General features: G+C 36.6%; 1 protein-coding gene across 6 annotated transcripts in view; it reads left to right on the top strand.

The window, feature by feature from the left end:
* TTC7B (tetratricopeptide repeat domain 7B) overlaps nucleotides 1-17362 on the top strand; it is a 137702-nt gene that overhangs the window by 15033 nt on the left and 105307 nt on the right. For 2 of the 6 annotated variants that reach the window (XR_009818939.1, XM_061998365.1), the window contains exons 2-4: nucleotides 3123-3277; nucleotides 4395-4563; nucleotides 16689-16819. Coding sequence is in view for 5 of the 6 variants with exons in the window: in XM_061998365.1 (XP_061854349.1) it covers nucleotides 3123-3277; nucleotides 4395-4563; nucleotides 16689-16819 (455 nt within the window). In the remaining variant the exon portion in view is untranslated. Of the gene's footprint in view, nucleotides 1-2654; nucleotides 2835-2910; nucleotides 2948-3122; nucleotides 3278-4394; nucleotides 4564-16688; nucleotides 16820-17362 lie in introns of those variants that run through there. The other 4 variants (XM_061998367.1, XM_061998366.1, XM_061998369.1 and 1 more) reach the window with 4 other exon arrangements.

The raw sequence follows: 17362 nt of genomic DNA on the forward strand, positions 1-17362 counted from the left end.
GCCTGAGCCCTTTCCCGAGGTAGTGCAGTTGACTATGAGTGTCAGAGCTAGTGGCTGCTGCTGTTCTGAGATAGTAATGGAAGCTGTAGACAAGGGATTTCAAAGCCTGGTGTTTGTCTCTCCAGATGCTTATGCTGAGAACATCTATTGCCTCTTTCCCTGCTTTATTCTGTACTCTGGTAAAATGTATCAGTAAAACTCAAGATATAGAACTTTTTTTCCTCCTTGTTTTCCAAAGACAGGAAAGACTCTACAAGCCATGTAAGGTCATAACTGTTCACAGTCCTGGTAGGCGAAGTCCTCTCTAACTCACTTGTTTACTGCTGCAGCTAACAATGGGTTTCTTGTACATTACCAAAATATTTCTTATTGACCATAGAAAATTCTCTATTTCTGTTAACATTAAATTTTCAGTATTCAATTAGATTAGCTAACTTTCAATGAAGTACACTCTAAACTGTATCTAAAGTAGTGTACAGTCCTTGAGCCTTTGTATTTGTCAGGACTCAAGTTTATGTTCTCTTATTTGTTATGTACTTCTGTAGATCAGATGTTTGAGATGTAAACATTTCAGTCAGACTTTGTAAACTGGCTGGCTTCTTGGTTAAAGGATGTGCAAATTGTATGATGGACTTACTCATGCATGTCAAACTGTGCCATTCTTCATATGAGCAGTGAACAGTAAATGAAAGGTTTTTTTTAGTTGGCAGTTAGCAGGTAATAAGATTTAATTGTTACACTGTAGCTGTATTTTTAAGTAGTAGTATTTTCTTTTTTAAACTGGAAGTGTATACATTTAATATCTATTTGAAAGATGTCATTGTCATTGTTTTTTCAGATGTCTCTAAAGTAAAGGTGGAGCAAGGGTATACTTAGTTTTCCCTTTTTTGTCCGTCAAGGAATTGGCATTTTTGGCTAGCATGTATCAAAGCTATATCCAGAGTGCTTTATTGCCTTGAGGAGATAAATTGAACAGAAGGTGCACAGTTTAGGCAAAACAAAACACAAGTGAAGAGGCTTGAAAGTGCTCTGAAAAGAAGAAAGTGCATGTAGAAAGTGACAAAGATTATTTGGTGGCAGACCTAGAGATGAGATGAGTATAGCTGCAGTATCAGGAGAAATCGATGGGCAAAGGAATGAAACTGTTACTGCAAATTTGAGATTGATGAATTTGACAACTCTGGTATGAAAGTGAGAAAATAAAGCATCTGTGGAGTTGCTTGTCTTCATCTGGATGCTGAGATTTTTCCCTTCTGCAATAGTGTTTAAACAGTAAAATGTGAGTGAATGATAGTTGAGAACAAATAAAGGTCCATATTACCGCAGATGTATTTCCCAGAATGTATAAAAAACCATAAAAGCACTCCCATGATTCTTTAGCTGTTTGTCTGATCTCTTAAACCCTGTCTTGAAGAAATGACGATTTAAGAATTATCAGTTAGCTGGAGGTTTTAAGGAAAAAAAAAATTAGGTTTTTTTCATTCTACTTGGTAGGATATATTACAGGACAGCACTGATCCATATAGCTTACTGTATAATGGTGTTGTATATGGGTCATATGCTAGTCCAACTAAGATATGATTGAATTTTGCTGTACTTAAAAGGCAAGATAATGCTGACGCGTTTATACTTAGTGAGAGAAAGCTTTTCTTCTATAGTAACAGTGAATTCTACATGTCCTAATCTTTCTGTCCCTTCCCATAACCTCTAAGAACAGTGCTAAATGTTATCAGGCAGCAAGCACTTTTCTGATTGTCAGCTTTTTGCCTTTCCCCTTTTAAAAATCTGTTACATATTTATTGTTAGTTTGGGTTATTCAGACATTGTCTGCAAGACGGGGTCTGGTCTTTTCAGATCCCAAATACTGAGGTGATGACTGTCACAGCTGTCTTCTCACTAGAGGAACTACCCAATACATTTCATTTAAATAAGTTTTGTGTTCCTGGAGAAGGGCAAAGTAGAGGATAACCGGTATCTTGAATTTTGGCAAACGTACTAGCTACAGTTTTGCTGGGCAGCCTGGTATTATGTTCTACCTTCACATCTGAGAAATGGTAAGCCTCCTAAGAAACAGGGAAAATTATGAGAAATGGACTTTCACATTGAAGACTTGGTATGGCTGGAGCTTTAACAAGATCAGAGTGATATCTACATTCTTATAGCTGAGATACAGATAGTCATCAAAGACATCTTGAGGGATGCATAACTTAAAACTACTTGCAAAAATTAATCCAAGATGAGTACTCATATTTGAAAAAATGTTGTGGTTTAGGCCCATCCAGGGATAAAAGACCACGATTAGACTGAAGTACCACAGACTTAAGAGTTACTAAAGGGCAGGGAGGGCTTAGTTGCCGCTTATGGTCCCAGACAAAACAGAGGAGGCTACTCAACTTGGGGAAGAAAGCAGAAAATAATTTAATCCACCACCAACCAAAATATAACCATAAAACCCCAAAACATAACCAACAGAAAACACAGAGTGGTACAGTGATGAAGAGCACAACCATCCTTCTCTCCACCCCTCCCCTCTTCCTGGCTCAGAGCCCTGATCACTGTGTCTCTCCAGCACTTCAAATTCCTGTCCTTAAATAACGATGGCAGAGGCGCCAGATTGGCCCAGCTGGGCTGAAGGTGGGTCTGAACCCAAGAGCCTGAGCAAAGTCTGAGAACTCTTTACTGGACTGCACTGCAACCCACTCCCCCTGTTATCAAGCAAAAGCAGCTCCTTGCTAAACCATGACAAAAGACACTAGGCACTTTTTGAAACACACCCCATTTTATTTTGGTAAGGTGGATGTCAGAAATGTGTTGTGTCATGTTCAGGAAGCTAGGTAAGGTTTTTGAATTGTTGCCTTTGGAGGGAAGGGGAGAATACTGACTTCAGGTTAAAGTTCTAATTTGTTACAGCTTAGAACACAGGAAACTTGATTCTACAGGGAATGAGGTAGGTAAAAAAGATTTAAAAATTAAAGTACTACATGACTTGTGTTAAAACTGAATACTTGATGCTGTGTTTGTTTTGGTTAGTTTGCATTTACAGTTGAGGCAATGGCTGCCTTCACTGAAACGTTAGTGAAATAAAAAAATTTCTAATATTTTGTGTTTGGTTTTATTTACAGATGACATGGCAGAACTTCTTCTTGGGGAGTCCAAATTAGAACAATTTTTGAAGGAAAATGCCCTTAAACAGAGTAGTAGTCCACGGGGCCCCCGGCCAAAGCTAACTGAGGTCAGGAAACATCTCACAGCAGCACTTGACAGGGGAAACCTAAAGGTATGTTAGTCAGTCTAAGGAAGAATTAGAAAAGCTGGGGTTGACTGGAGTACTCTGCTGAACATGCAGAAAAATGTGGAAAGTGCTTGTGTGGTGTTTTGTCATCATGGCTGTTCCCAGAACATCATCAGCACATGAAACAATTTCATGTCTTTTCTTCTTGGATTTTTATTCAGATAAACTTCTCATATCTTCTTTCATTAGAAGAGTGAAAAGATTGTCATTGATTTCTGGGACATTTAAGTCGAGTACATACCACCTGTGTTGTGGAAGTTTTTCATGTAGTTTATTGTTCTTTGTAGTGCATTACATGGAAATATTAAAAAATGTAAAATACTTCACAATTTTCTGTAACAATCTCTTAAATATTCAGGAACGTTCCTTAAGTTATGTTTGCAAGTACAGAAAGTGAAGTTAATACTTGAGAGTGTTTTCTGTCATAACGTTTTGATACTCTGATATTTTGACCATTCTGGCCTTTCTTTTACTTAACTCCTGTTGTAGCTGCTACATCAGATTGTCTTTTCTGTGTTCAGTGTCCATCTTTTGAAAACAAAAGGACTTTATTTTACAGTCATCTGTGGCTGTTTTCTTTCCTGTGATTTGTTGGAGTATTAATTTTTCTTTCTTTTCTTTCTTCGTTCTTCCATGAATCCCTTTTTCAAGACATTTTTCCTGCCCTGATACTTTGAAATTGTGCAAGTGAACTGTGTAGGGTTGGAACAGATGTCATTAACTTTTGATACTATGTTATTTTCAACTGTGCTTGTGTTGGTAGGAAAAAAAAAAAATCATTGAAGGGATTGTAATGATAGGCTGTCCTTAGTTTTGTTACCTGAGAAAGCTGTATTCTAAGAGGTGTTTCTGGTGCATGTGTAAATAAATATGTGAATATATAAAATGACTGGTAATGCTTTTCAGTACCTTGATGAAGTGAGATTTTGTGGATTTATTCCCTACTGCAAGCTTCCCAGATACTACAAGAAGACAGAATTTTGTTGCTGTGTTGCAAGAAGTATCCTGAGTGTTTCTACAGTGAATATATACAGAAACCAGACCTGAAAGAATTAGGTGTGTTTTCCGAGGAAAAAAACTTTCTTATTCTGCTTCCTTCTAGCCAGAATTCCTACAAGAAGCAAACCTAATCATGGCGAAGTTAAACTATGTGGAAGGTGATTACAAAGAAGCTCTGAACACATATGCCAGAGTTGGAGTTGATGACTTGCAGCTAGCTGCAGTGCCAGCCTATAGGCTTCGAATGATTGCTGAAGCATATTCTACTAAAGGTAACGTTACTCTTTCCAGTATAGTGATGTGGAAATACTTTTTGAAAAGTTAATTTGTGTCTTGTCCAAAGTTAAACAATTTCTTGGTGTGTGTATCACTAACTCAGTGGTGGAGTGCCACATTTGTAGAGAAATAGGAGGATGGCTTAGCTCCTTTAAATCATTCAGTTTGTTCTACGTTGATATGACTTACCTCAATTAATATTCTGTGCTGTCACCCAATCAAATTTTTTATGTGTGTATTTAAAAATCCTTACATATGTAAATGTCACAATAACTATGGCCAGATACTGAAAGTATTATCACTATTGCTGAAAGTTATGAGTTATAAGAGTAGGGCAGTTTTGCAGTTGCTATGGGCAGAATTGGAGGATCTTAATTCACTATGATGCCTTTTACTGGATGTTAAAATGCTCAACCTAAGCAAAATTGCTTAGCTAAATTGCCACTTAATTGAGAAAAGTAGTGATAACATGATAAAATGACTTAAAGCAGTGCATTTCTTGTGCACTTTTGTTTTTGAATTTTCCATACCTTAATATCTTTTTTTGAAAAAAATCAGAAAGTGATGTTAAATTAAAATGTTTGGTTTTTTTAACTAGTCTACTGTAGTGAAAATTGTAATGCTGGCCTTGTGTCTTAAGGTGGCAGTGCCACTTCAGTATAGAAAACTCATTAATAGGCTGTAAGCTGGGTCAGTGTGTTCAGGAAAGTGGCAGTTTGCATGCTTTAAGTTTGTTAGAATCTACAGTATCTAAATGTTTCCTTTGATCTGCTGTGTTTAAGCTTGGATTTGGTGTGCACATATACTTTTTGTTGTGTCAAAGTCAGCAAACACTTATTTATGAGATACTTCAGTAGCACTCACTAACAACTGATCAAGGATTGTTTCTTACATTAGTCTTGGAAGAAAGTGAGTTTTCCACCATCACAGTCCTGTAGTAGACAAGAATGAATCATTATTTAGGAAGATGGCAAGGAAATAAGAGAACTGACTGGTAGATGAGACAAAATGATGTTTCCTAAATTTGGGCAATATATAGATTAAAAAGTGGGAGGGGAGTACATGAGGACTTCTTATATATGACATAAATCTACCCAGTTCTCTTCTATGGCATCCATGTGGGCTTTTTGGCAATGCCTGTTGTAGGTAGGCTTCCACTTGTGTTTTTTGGGGTTTTTCTGCTTTTTAAAGGTCTTTGAGAATGTCTGTTGAATTTGTCATGTGTGTTCTGTGAAAAGCAATGTTGATCAACTTTACTTAAATGTACTTATCTCTCCAAGGAATCCCAGTAATTTAACTAAATCTTTTCACAGAGCTCAACTGTTCTGGCTGGTTTATTTGGCCTGATAAGGATGTGTAACATTTGAAACATTAAGGCACCAATATTGCAGACAGGATTAGTATTATAATTTTACTTAAGGTAAAAGCAATTCATTAGAAAATAGTGAAGTATGTATCTTTTTGGCCCTGGAATGTTTTGTAAGCTAAGCTTATTAAAAGAAAACAGAGACAGAGAGAAAGAGCAAAGCAAACCAGCATGCCTTTTGCCTAGACATGTTGGGGTGTTTTGCTTATGCTTTCAAGTTTTATACTTAAACATTGAAATTTGTCATATAAGGCTTCATTAGTGTGGTCAGTTCTGCTGGGCCACTGACTTACCAGTTTACCTTACAAAACTGAGGAAACTAATGAGGTGTTGTTGGTCTGTCCATGTTCAGTTAATTCTCACTTTCTCCTTCCCCTCGGAATTTCTTTTTTCTCCTTGGCAGTGAACCATACAACTTTTCTGTCTGAATTCACAGTCTCTTCGGAGACAATTGAAAATTACGGATATTACCCAACTGAATAGAAGTTATTTGTACAGGGATGTTTGTGCTTTACATAGATTTGTATTTCTGCTTGCAAGTTCAAGGATAGCTTGATTATGTAAAGATAAAACTCCTGAGTATTAAGATTATTTTTTTTCAGTCATGAACATAGCACCATGTTGTTAAGCAGTGAGGGACTGTCTGTGTAGCCTGTTTGCAAGCATCAGCCCAGCTGTGCTGTGCAGCCTGCACAGAGGCAGTTAAAGATACTACTTTTAGTTGCCTCAGTTCAATCTAGTTTGGGGCAAATCCAGGTCCAGCGGATTTTCAGTCTTGTATGCTCTTGTGTAGAGGTCTGATACTGATGTATGTGGAACATCTTCACAGAAAATGTTCAGCATGTGTGTATGGATGCAACAAAGTGTATAAAAGGGTCCAAGGTTAGATTCAAACTAAATTTTACAAGAATTTTATCTACTGATCTAGAAAGAAGGGGAAGCGCAACAGGAGTAGTGACAATTATGAGGACAGAAAAATTGAATCAGAACAGGGGAGGGGAAGTGAGAGCCCCAAAAACTTGCTCAACTGTGGAGGGGATTTGTATATATTTATGTATGTGTGTATGTATGTGCACATGTATAAATATATGTCTGTAGGTAAGTGTGTTAGAAAGTAACACGTGACAAAAATCAAAAAAGGAGCATTCTTTCGGGGTCTTTAGAGGCTGCAGAGTGAGTGTATCTGGTGCATTATCTGTCCAGGTTGTTTGTAAATGTTACTGCAAAATGTTTGTTAAATTACAATAGTCTTAATTACAAAAGTCTTTATTACAATAGCCCAGAACATGAAATCTAGTGTCTTTGTGCTCCAGCAATCTTCATCTTGGAATAACTCTGCCATTCACCTGAAGATCTAAAGTGATCTGGTGCATTCACAAAGGGGATCCTCAGGTTTTTTATTACAAAAATGAATTGAATGCGTCTATATTTTTAAAGGAATGCTTTTAAGTCTCTCTGCTGCTTTATAGCTTTAGCTGAGGGCACAGTATTTAGAAGAATATAACTGAGAGGCCTAATATGGAGTGGTAGTAAGTCAAGCAAAGGATCTGAAGTCTCTCAAACCCAGCAGCCTAAATGATTGTTATTCTTGAAAATATCTAGTTCGTGCTGGTTCAAATTTTATGAAGAAATCTTCTTCATAGATTTGTCAAAATGCAACATTGTAAAATGTCAACAAAATGTTAAGAAAAATCCTATCGAATTACCTTTGAAACCTTTTGTATTTCCTTTATGTGCAACTCTTTGCCAGCCTGTGATATATAGGGAATTACATGGCTGCAGTGACTGAGCTGTGCTGGAAAGTGGTTCCTGTGTGTCACTTCTCCTAGGGAAAATGGTCAAAATTGTTAGTGTTGTGAAAAGAACTGCTGTATGTGATCTGACTGAAAAGGTCATGGCCAGTTGTTTGTAATGGTGAGCAAAAAAATTCTCTAGGAAAAATATTCAAAGAACAAGGCAAGTTGTTTGGTTTTCATTTTTTTACTGGCCTCTGTCAGTGATTTCAGCTTTATCTTGTGTAGAAGAAGATGCAGTTGTGGTCTAATGAAAAATTATCTGCTGCTTTGTCCATTAAAACAGCAGAGAGTAGACTAGCCATGTGAATATGCATGAAGCAAAGCCTCAGAAACCTGCATAGCATAGTTTAGGACTTAGCACTGTTTAGATATTCCTCATGCAAAAGTTGTGGGGAGGTATCTATTGCACGGTACACTGAATGTAGTGTAATTTGAGTATTTTCCTGTCTTTCTTCACTATTTCCTCAAATTGACAAGTTAAAAATGGAAGTGTAGTGGAGCACAATCTTATTTTTATGTGGTTAATTTTGTGGACAGGCATACTATTTTGACCTTATGTTGATTTTTGTATGTGTGCCCACAGAATGCAGTTCTGGATTAGATCTAATGTTTTTTTTACTTTAAGAAAGTTTACTTTAAGAGTATTAAAGAAATTATAGTTTTTATATTAAATACATAATGTCTTAGATTCAAATACTTGAAGAAATTGAGTGGAACAATTTTTAAATTGAAAGATGGAGCTTTTCAAATCAGAGGCCACTTACTCTCGTGTTTTTGCACATAATACTTATTTGGGTCTGTCTGTTAGTTTTCCCTCCTTCTGCTTTTTATAACATTTGATACTAAAGAGGAGTAGAAGCATTTGATAAAACAATTTTCTGCAGGGAAATGTCTGCGGTTGGAACTACCAGCTTATTTCAAGAGGGTGTGATGAGGGAAAGAAAACTGGATGTGAAAGACAGACATTGTTGAGGAGATAGGCAGGTTTGCATAACTCCATGTGGCAAAGTGTTACCCTCAAAGTGCATGAATGTGGCTGAAGTTGGCTCCCTAAAGCTATTGCCTTTCCTTCTTTTGCAGTAGCACTTAAGATCAAGGGTCACGGGAGCAGGTCACACTTTTAATATGAAGTTTTAAGAAGCAATACAGAAAAAAGCAGATTTTTTTTCTTCTGTCACAGATCTAGCTTGGACATCAGTAGCAGTTATTAGAGCTGTCTTATGCAGCAAGGGCAAAGCTAAGAAATGAGACCAGGCAGGGGGAGGAAGAGAGAAGGACAGTCTTGAGATTGTGATGGCCAGTCTTGGCTCAAAATAAATGTATAAGGGGTTTATGCATTGCTGTCTTTATTACCTAGTTGATTTATAAGTATCTGCTTAGGACTGATTACTTTTGGTAAGTAGACCAGGTTCATTTGTTATAAGAGATTAAGAGATTAATTTTGTCTCTTAGATATCCGTTTGTTTGTTTCCTTTACTATATCCATGCTCAATTCTGAGACCAAGAAAAATCTTTTCTTATTTCAATCCTTCATAATTTATGAATCCATAAAGAAGTAATTAAAGATCATATATGTCTGAATTTTTGTTTCCCTTTTCACATTAGAGTAACTATCTCTAAATTTTCCTACTCCCTCCTTCTACAAGAACAACCAGAAAAAATTCTGTATATACTGTTACCATGCAGATGCGTATATTTAGAAGCCATTTTAATAATGATTGAAGCTAATATTCTCCTAGGGATATGACCTCTGGGAGCAGGATAATTAAATTTCTGCAAGTTTTCAGCAGTATATGAATGAGGTAATATACTGGAAAGCACACATAGGCATTATTCAAATACTGGGCATGGCAATATCTCTGATGTTTCTAAGCACAATTTTTGTTTGCTTCTGGAATTGGAGATGAGATGCATGCCCAGCGGGATATTGAGGTGTTAATTTGGGGACATAGAACTTGTCAGTAACTCTGAAATTATAAATATATATGTAATTAGGAAATAAGCTTGTTGAAATTGTGGTTAACATTATTCTCATACTGTTGCATAAGTCAAAAGATATAATTGAAAATTAATTTATACTTGTCATTACAAAATAGCAAATCTTTCTACAAATGCTTATAGATTCACCTAGCAGTTTACCAGTCTGACATTTCTTAGTGTGCAACTTTTAAAATGTGATTTTAGTAAAGAAATTATGTATTCACTATAGTGAATACATAGATTAGTGGACTACTCCAAGTATCGGTCACTATGACTGTTTTGTATTACAGATACAAATTCTTGTTAAGTACATGGACAATGTCATCTGTAAGTTAGACTGTGACTTTACAGGATTGTAGCCTTATTGCTGCAGGCTGTTTTACATCTCGTATTGCCTCTTCAAATAACTGTGTTTATATTTAGATGATGTACCTTGGGTAAGGTGAGACTGTCTTTATTGCTACTGACCCATATTCAAATTTAATGTTGCATTTACCAAGTTAAATGATTGGCCATTAATTAGTTATATTTACAGATACATGGAAATACACATTAGGTTCAGTGAAATGTCAAGTTCATGTGAATAGCTGCTTTGCTTTAGCAAAAGATGCTGCACTTAACTTTACTATTGTAATGGGATCTTGTGCACTGCTAGCCTGTGTCAGCAGACACCAGCAGCTCTTCATGGAAGAATGCTAAATGAAAGCTGTTCTGGTAATTATGCCGGGGATCTCTAGCCTCATTAGGCAATGGGTCAAGAACTGAACTTAAGTTCCCTCCTTCTGTATTGTTGTGCAAACGTTGCAGCCAGTCAGCAACCACTTTGGAGACTGTGCCTGGGAAACCTAGGCCATAGATATTTCCCCAGTCTGTTTTTTATGGTTTCTGCATTGTTGGAGCATGGACTTGGGACAGTGAGGGAGAAACCAGGAGTTTGTCCTGCTTTCATCAGTGCTGCTCCAGTATTTGACATCCAAACACTTGATGAAAATAATATACTTCTTATTAAAATAAAATTCTGTAGGACTTGAGCATTTTGGTGGTGTGTTTTTATTGTTCTTAATTTTTTCCAAATCTTTGGAATTTCTTCAGAATCTTACTTTGACAGAGTGAAGAAAGGGAGAATATGTTACGCCTTTTTTCCTCATGCCACAGGAAGAACCAATGTCACAGTGGGGCCCTAGTCTTTTTTTCTTCAGAAGTGCTTGTAGGAGCAATCTTGACAATTTACAGCAAAAAAAAAAACCCCATAAATGCTATAGTTAGACCATCTCTTTTCCCCTGACCGAACAGCTTCCTGAATGACCCCTCCATGTACCGGTGTGCTGCCTTTCTGCCTTGGTTCATCAGTGAGAGGTTCACTCACTTCAGGTTGTCTAACAGTTATCAGTCCTTATCCCAGCTTTTATTTCTAGTTTGAACTTTTTTAGCCCCTCTAGAAGATACTTGTCTGTCAAAGGGATGTACTGTAAAGCAAAAATTGACTTCCTTGTGGTTTTTAAGAAATAAACACATATGTGAAAATACTGTCCTTTTTAGTTAAAAAATAAAAAGAAAGAAGTAGAAGCCTATTTTGTGGCCTTAAGGAAATACAAGGATTTGAATATCATTGCATTTAGAGAAAAAGTGTGACCAGCTGTTTCACAACAGTTATTTCTGATGATATTACAAGAAATCCCAAAATATTGTTGTGGTTTTATTGACCACTTGAATTAATAAATAGGTTCTCACTTCAGAAAAGAGATGAGTGTTCCTGTGTGGTGGTGGTTTTTTTTGAACTCTGATAAACTTCAGGACACTTAGAAGCACTAGCATATCTGTGGCATTAAAAAAGCCATAGTAATGAAATTACATTGCATTATGGGCATATGTGCCGTCTCCAACTTTGGAAAGTTGTGCTTAAATTGCTCTCGGTGTCATCTAGAATGGAATTTAATTCTTTGTAAGTAATCTGTGTTTAAAAGAGCAGCTAGCCAGAGCATCTTCCATTCAATTTGAGTATGCTGAGAGAAGGGGGCATTGACCTTTTTTCTGATGCTTTTTCTGGAAAGTCAGTTGAGTGTGAAACTAGCCATAGAGGAGACCCTGTGTCCTGACAGTTGTTGGAGACTTTTTTTCTCTGTGTCTTGGCATGGGGAGAAAGGGCAGTGCAAGGTACTTGAAAAATCATAGAAATAAATAGTTGTGTTTCTTTCTATTGTCTAAATAAATAGACAATTCCTACTAAGACAGTGTATGTGCATTAACTGAAAATAAGGTATGGTTTATAATAAATGTATTTCCATCCTCTCTATTTTTACTTTTCCATTCTCTTTTGAAATAATTATTTTGCAAAAACCAGTAGGGAATTGAAAAGGAAAAAAATTTGTGCTTTGCTTCCTAAAAGCAATTCTCTGCAAGCAAATCACAATTTTTGATTGAGAACTTCTAAAAACAAGTCCTTCGCTTCAATGAGATTAGCAATTTTTTTAGGATGAGAAATAAACTTTGGGAGTTCCTTGGTAGCAGTAACTCTGATTATTTAAGTTCCTCTTTTAAGATTACTAATAAATATTTGCCATAGTCTATATAATCGTTTTTTCTAAATATATAACCTAAATATGAAATTTCTTTAAAGGAGGTGAGGGTTTTTTTGTGTTTACAGCATTTGGAATATTTACCAGTGTTGCTTTGCATATCATATAGGGAAGAGTAAGTGCTGGATACTCCCACACACTTGGATTTTATTTGTCTAAGGCCAAGAGGAAGCAAATCCAGAAGCCTTTATCTATTGATGCAACTCTCTCTTGCCAAAGCATGTTTATTTACTGAAGTGTAAAACAGGCCTTCACTGTTTTCCTCTGTCCTTTGACTTGTCTACTGACAACCACGGGGTCCATTAATAATTGTGATCTCTAAAATTTCTACAGACAAAGTACTGGCCTCATATCCTCAGTATATATAATACAGTAAGTATTCTAGGCTTTTCTCAGCCTTGTGGTTTGGATTGTTTTTCTTAATGATCTCACTAGCGGTCCAGGTGGTGCGAACATTTGGTAAAGATCTGAACTGTGCTGTGGATTCCCTTTTGACCTTTGAGTAATTTTTGGTTTACTCTGTATAATGAAGTTGGGAATGTTATTTAAATGATTTTGCTAAAAAGCTTGTAAGTCTGCCATCTTTTTAAGTTGTTTCTAAATAAATAAATGATTACAATTATTGTACTTAATATAAAACCAGTTGGTATTCTAAGAACAGCAGATATATTGCTCAGAGGCTTCTTAAAAATTATAGTTTCTTGTTCTTACTGAGGAATCCTCTTTTTTGGGTAATGGTCAGTGTTGTGCATATATGTTGGTTGGACTGGTCTGCTCTTGTAAAAGAAAGAAATAACGTACTTGGCATAAACTTAGGTACTTATTTGAGAACGTAGACGCAAGAATGCCACTTGGGTTAAGTGATAAAACTGCCTACTGCTTGTTTTCTGAATCTTTACAAAATATAGATGATTTATAAAGATTTTGAAGATTTAAATAAAACCTTTGCAAGTTATCATGTAATTCTAATCTCAAGCATACTCTTCTCTTATCCAAATACTGTTTGTTGCTGTTCTGCCCTTCTGATGAGCAATTTTAGAGTTACTTTGCAAAACATGTAAGCTTAACTAGTAGACTCATATTAATTTCACCACTTCTCACTTTCTTTTCCCCTAGGAGTCATCTTGCTTGATATCAGGACTAGATATGTGTGAGAAGTGTCTTCCCAAAATAAAACTGACCCAGTTTATTGCAAGCTTTTACTTGAAGGTGATTTTGACTAAAAAGGCTTAAATTGAGAAGTCATGAATATTGAAGTCAACTTATGCCACCAGTTGATGAGAGATTCTTTAATGTAGAACAAAATAACCAATAAAAGTTAAACCGATAGCTGTGATGTTACAGAAAATACAATGTTTTCTAGCATTAACATGTACCTCTTTTCTGAGTATCTCAAAGTAGTTTATAAACAGTTAAAGAAATTCCTACTCTTGTAGGGAGAATAGCAGAGGTTCTTGCCTGGCAGGTGAGAGAACTGATCTGTCTGAATATATGCAAAAGTCTCCAGCAGTTAATTTAGGGCAATACATATTTCTTTGAAATTCATGTGCTGCTAAATTCTGCATATTTTGCTGCTTCTTTTTTCTAGGACCTGATCTAGTAATCCCTATTTTAATTCACTTTTTAATCATCTCTCCATATACCTGTGAAGAGATGGGCAGTATATTATGTGGTTGTTAATGCAGTGTTGCTATTTATATCTATTTAAAATAAAGTAGCATTTTAATATATGTTAATACATTATTTCTTAAATTTCATCTGTGTTTAAGAAATGCATTTAAACAAGTAGTCTGGAATGATTCTAATTTTAACCTGTTACAAAAACAATAATGTATTTATGTCTTTTCTTATAGGTGGTATGTTTTAATTTTTAATATAATATTGTCATCATTCCTGTGTCATCAAAACAAAGTATCCAAAGTATCAAGTGGTTATTTCATGACAGTTCTCCAAGTGAACTTCCTGCTCCAAAGCATTGCATGCTAAATATATACATACTTTCCCAATAAAAATACAGTGAATACTAGCTGTATAATTGTTATCCTGAGAAATCATTTTCTAGACTTCATCAAAGGACTGTAGAATTCTGTACTTCCCTTCTGCTTTACTATAGTGTGTGTGTATGTATAGATATATATATATAGAGATATATATATAGTATATATACATTTTTGTACTGGTTAAAAGGGTGGATTGGAGGTTAAAGGTGGCCAACAAACTCATACAGACTTACACCCTCAAGCCAGAAATATGGCTTGATGGTTTTCATATGAGAGTTATATTTCTACAGGGAAATATTGAAACTTTTAATGCTTTAAAAGAATCTGGAGGTCACAAATATTGGATAGTTTTGAGTTTATCGGTAAGTAAATTCCAGATTCCATGTCTGTGTTTTCACAAGTTGTTTTAATAAGCTGTTATAGTTCCAAAGAATCATACTGTCCCAACCTTACAGTCTCAATGGACAGAAATCTTCTGTCTCCGATTAGGATTAGGAAAAAATACTAATCGGGAGATTAGTTGTTCTCTAATAATAGTTTCCATAGGATGGCCAGGGCATTCCTATCATCAGAGGTTTCTAAGAACAGGTTAGACAAGTGTTTGCAGTGTCTGCAGTTGGTTGATTCCTTGATCTGAAAGATGGATTAGTGTTCTTGAAGTCATTTTACATCTGTTTTCTCTAGTTGTCTTGAAAATAACTGTCAGAGAAGTGGCTTGTGTAGGAGATAGCTTTGATTAGTAAGTGCTAATGGTTTTTGATTTTAGACAAGCAAAGACTTTTTTTCCCCCCAAAACACCAGAAAATATGTTTGTTGGGTAAGTCCTGAGAGGAAAAGACTTCTGTGCCTTCACGAGAGTGAGCTGCCTCTTACTAAATATAAATACATAAATTACATTTCCTAACCTCTTATTTTTTTGATTTTTTTTTTTCTTTTATGGATACTTATTCCTTGCATGTTTAATTAGTATTTTAGCAGCATTTTTCACCCTACCTTGGTTTCTATGATCACTCTGGAAAAGTGAAGATATACTCAGTAATTTAAAAGTGGTGTAAGATGACACTAAGCACTTTTGTGGTAGATTATGTCTTTTAAATTAAAATAGCTCTAAAAATAAATGCTGCTTCTAGTTTTATAATTATTAAGCAGATGTCGCTGTTATTTATATGTTTGTATTGGTATCAGGACCATACCTTTGTATATTTTTGTTACTTTTAAAAAAAATTTCTTCTCCTGACCAAAGGGGCTTAGTCTAGACTATTTTTTAGGTATAGTATCGTGTGAAATTAGTTTTCAATGCTTCTATGGTGGATTGACCTTGGCTGTATGCTAGGTGCCCACCAAAGCTGCTCTGTCACTCCCCTCCTCAGCTGAACAGGAGAGGGAAAATAAAACAAAAAGCTTGTGAGTTGACAGTTGGCAATCACTCAGCAATTACCATCACGGGCAAAACAGATTCAACTTGGGGAAATTAGTTTAATTTATTACCAATCAAATCAAAGTAGGATAATGAGAAAGAAAACCAAATCTTAAAATATCTTCTCCACACCCCTCCCTTCCTCTCAGGCTTAACTTTACTCCTAATTTTCTCTACCTCCTCTTTCCCAGCAGCTCAAGGGGACAGGGAATAGGGGCTGTGATCATTTCATCACACATTAGTTTTGCTGCTCCTTCCTCCTCAGGGGGAGGACTCATCACACATTTACCCTGCTCTGATATTGGATTTTTCCCATAGGAGACAGTAGCACAAATTCCTCCTAGCACAAACTACTTCTTCCCACAGGCTGCAGTTCTTCACTTACACCAGAATGGGTCCCTTTTGTGGAGTGCAGTCCTTCAGGAACAGACTGCTCCAGTGTGGATTCCCCTTGGGGTCAGAATTCCTGCCAGGAGGTTGCTCCAGTACAAGCTTCTCACAGGGTCACAGTCTTTTTGGAGCATCCACCTGCTCTGGCATGGAGTCCTCCCTGAGCTGCAGGTGGATCTCTGCTCCCCTGTGGTCTCCATGGGCTTGCAGAGTCCAGGCCTCACCATGGACTGCACCACAGGCTACAGGAGAATCTCTGCTCTGGTACCTGGACCACCTCTTCCTCCTCCTCACTGACCTTGGTGTTGGCAAAGTTGTTTCTCTCACATATTCCCCCTCTTCTCTGCAATTGAAGTTGCTCAGTTTTTTCCCTTTCTTAAATATGTTATCATAGAGGTACCATGACCATTGTTGATGGGCTGGGCTCAGCCTTGGCTAGCGGCTGGTCTGTTCTGATGCTTCTAGCAGCTTCTCACAGAAGCCACCACTCTAGCTAGCACCCCCACTACCAAAACATTGCCATTCAACCCCAATACAGCTTCATTTGATTTTTTTTTTTTTGTGTGTGTGTGTTTCCACCCTGCTCCCCCTCCCAGGTCTCTGTCTTGAGAAGTTGCCTATTTCTTCTTCGGCTAGCAACCTCCATGTGGACCGTGAACAAGAAATTGTTACTTGCTATGAGAAAGCTGGGGATATTGCTCTTCTGTACCTTCAGGAGATAGAAAGGGTAAGCTGGGATGATTTGCTTTTTTGATAACTCAACAAAAAGGTGTCTAATATTTGTTTTCTTAGGACTTCAATGCACAATTACAATTAGGCAATAAATTGGTGTGCCTTAATGGATGTCTGGTAGCTTTCTGACTCTTCTCGCATTCTGACCTCTTAGAAGGCTGTGCTAGTAGTATAAAAGGAAAACCACTCCATAGAACTACTGTGCGTATTCAAGATGCTGATCTGTGGCCTCCTGTTACCCTATGGTAGTTTTCTTAATGAACCATGTTCATATATACCTATGTTCATTGAGAACATGGGATTATGGTGTCAGAATACGTACATTGCCAGTATATACTTTAATTCTTTAAAAGAATTAAATTAAAAATAAAGCTGTGGAGATTGAAAATTGATCTTGTCAATGTTTATTTGGAGACAATAACTGCTCTTAAATCCTCTGTATAAAAGCTACTTGAAGGTGAAGTTCTGAAATAACGTTGTACCTTGCAGCAAGACAACTGGGATGTCCAGAATAGTAACTCATAGTGTGTTTACTTCA

This window comes from Colius striatus, chromosome 6, assembly GCF_028858725.1.
Source record: "Colius striatus isolate bColStr4 chromosome 6, bColStr4.1.hap1, whole genome shotgun sequence".
NCBI classification, from domain to species: Eukaryota; Metazoa; Chordata; class Aves; order Coliiformes; family Coliidae; genus Colius; species Colius striatus.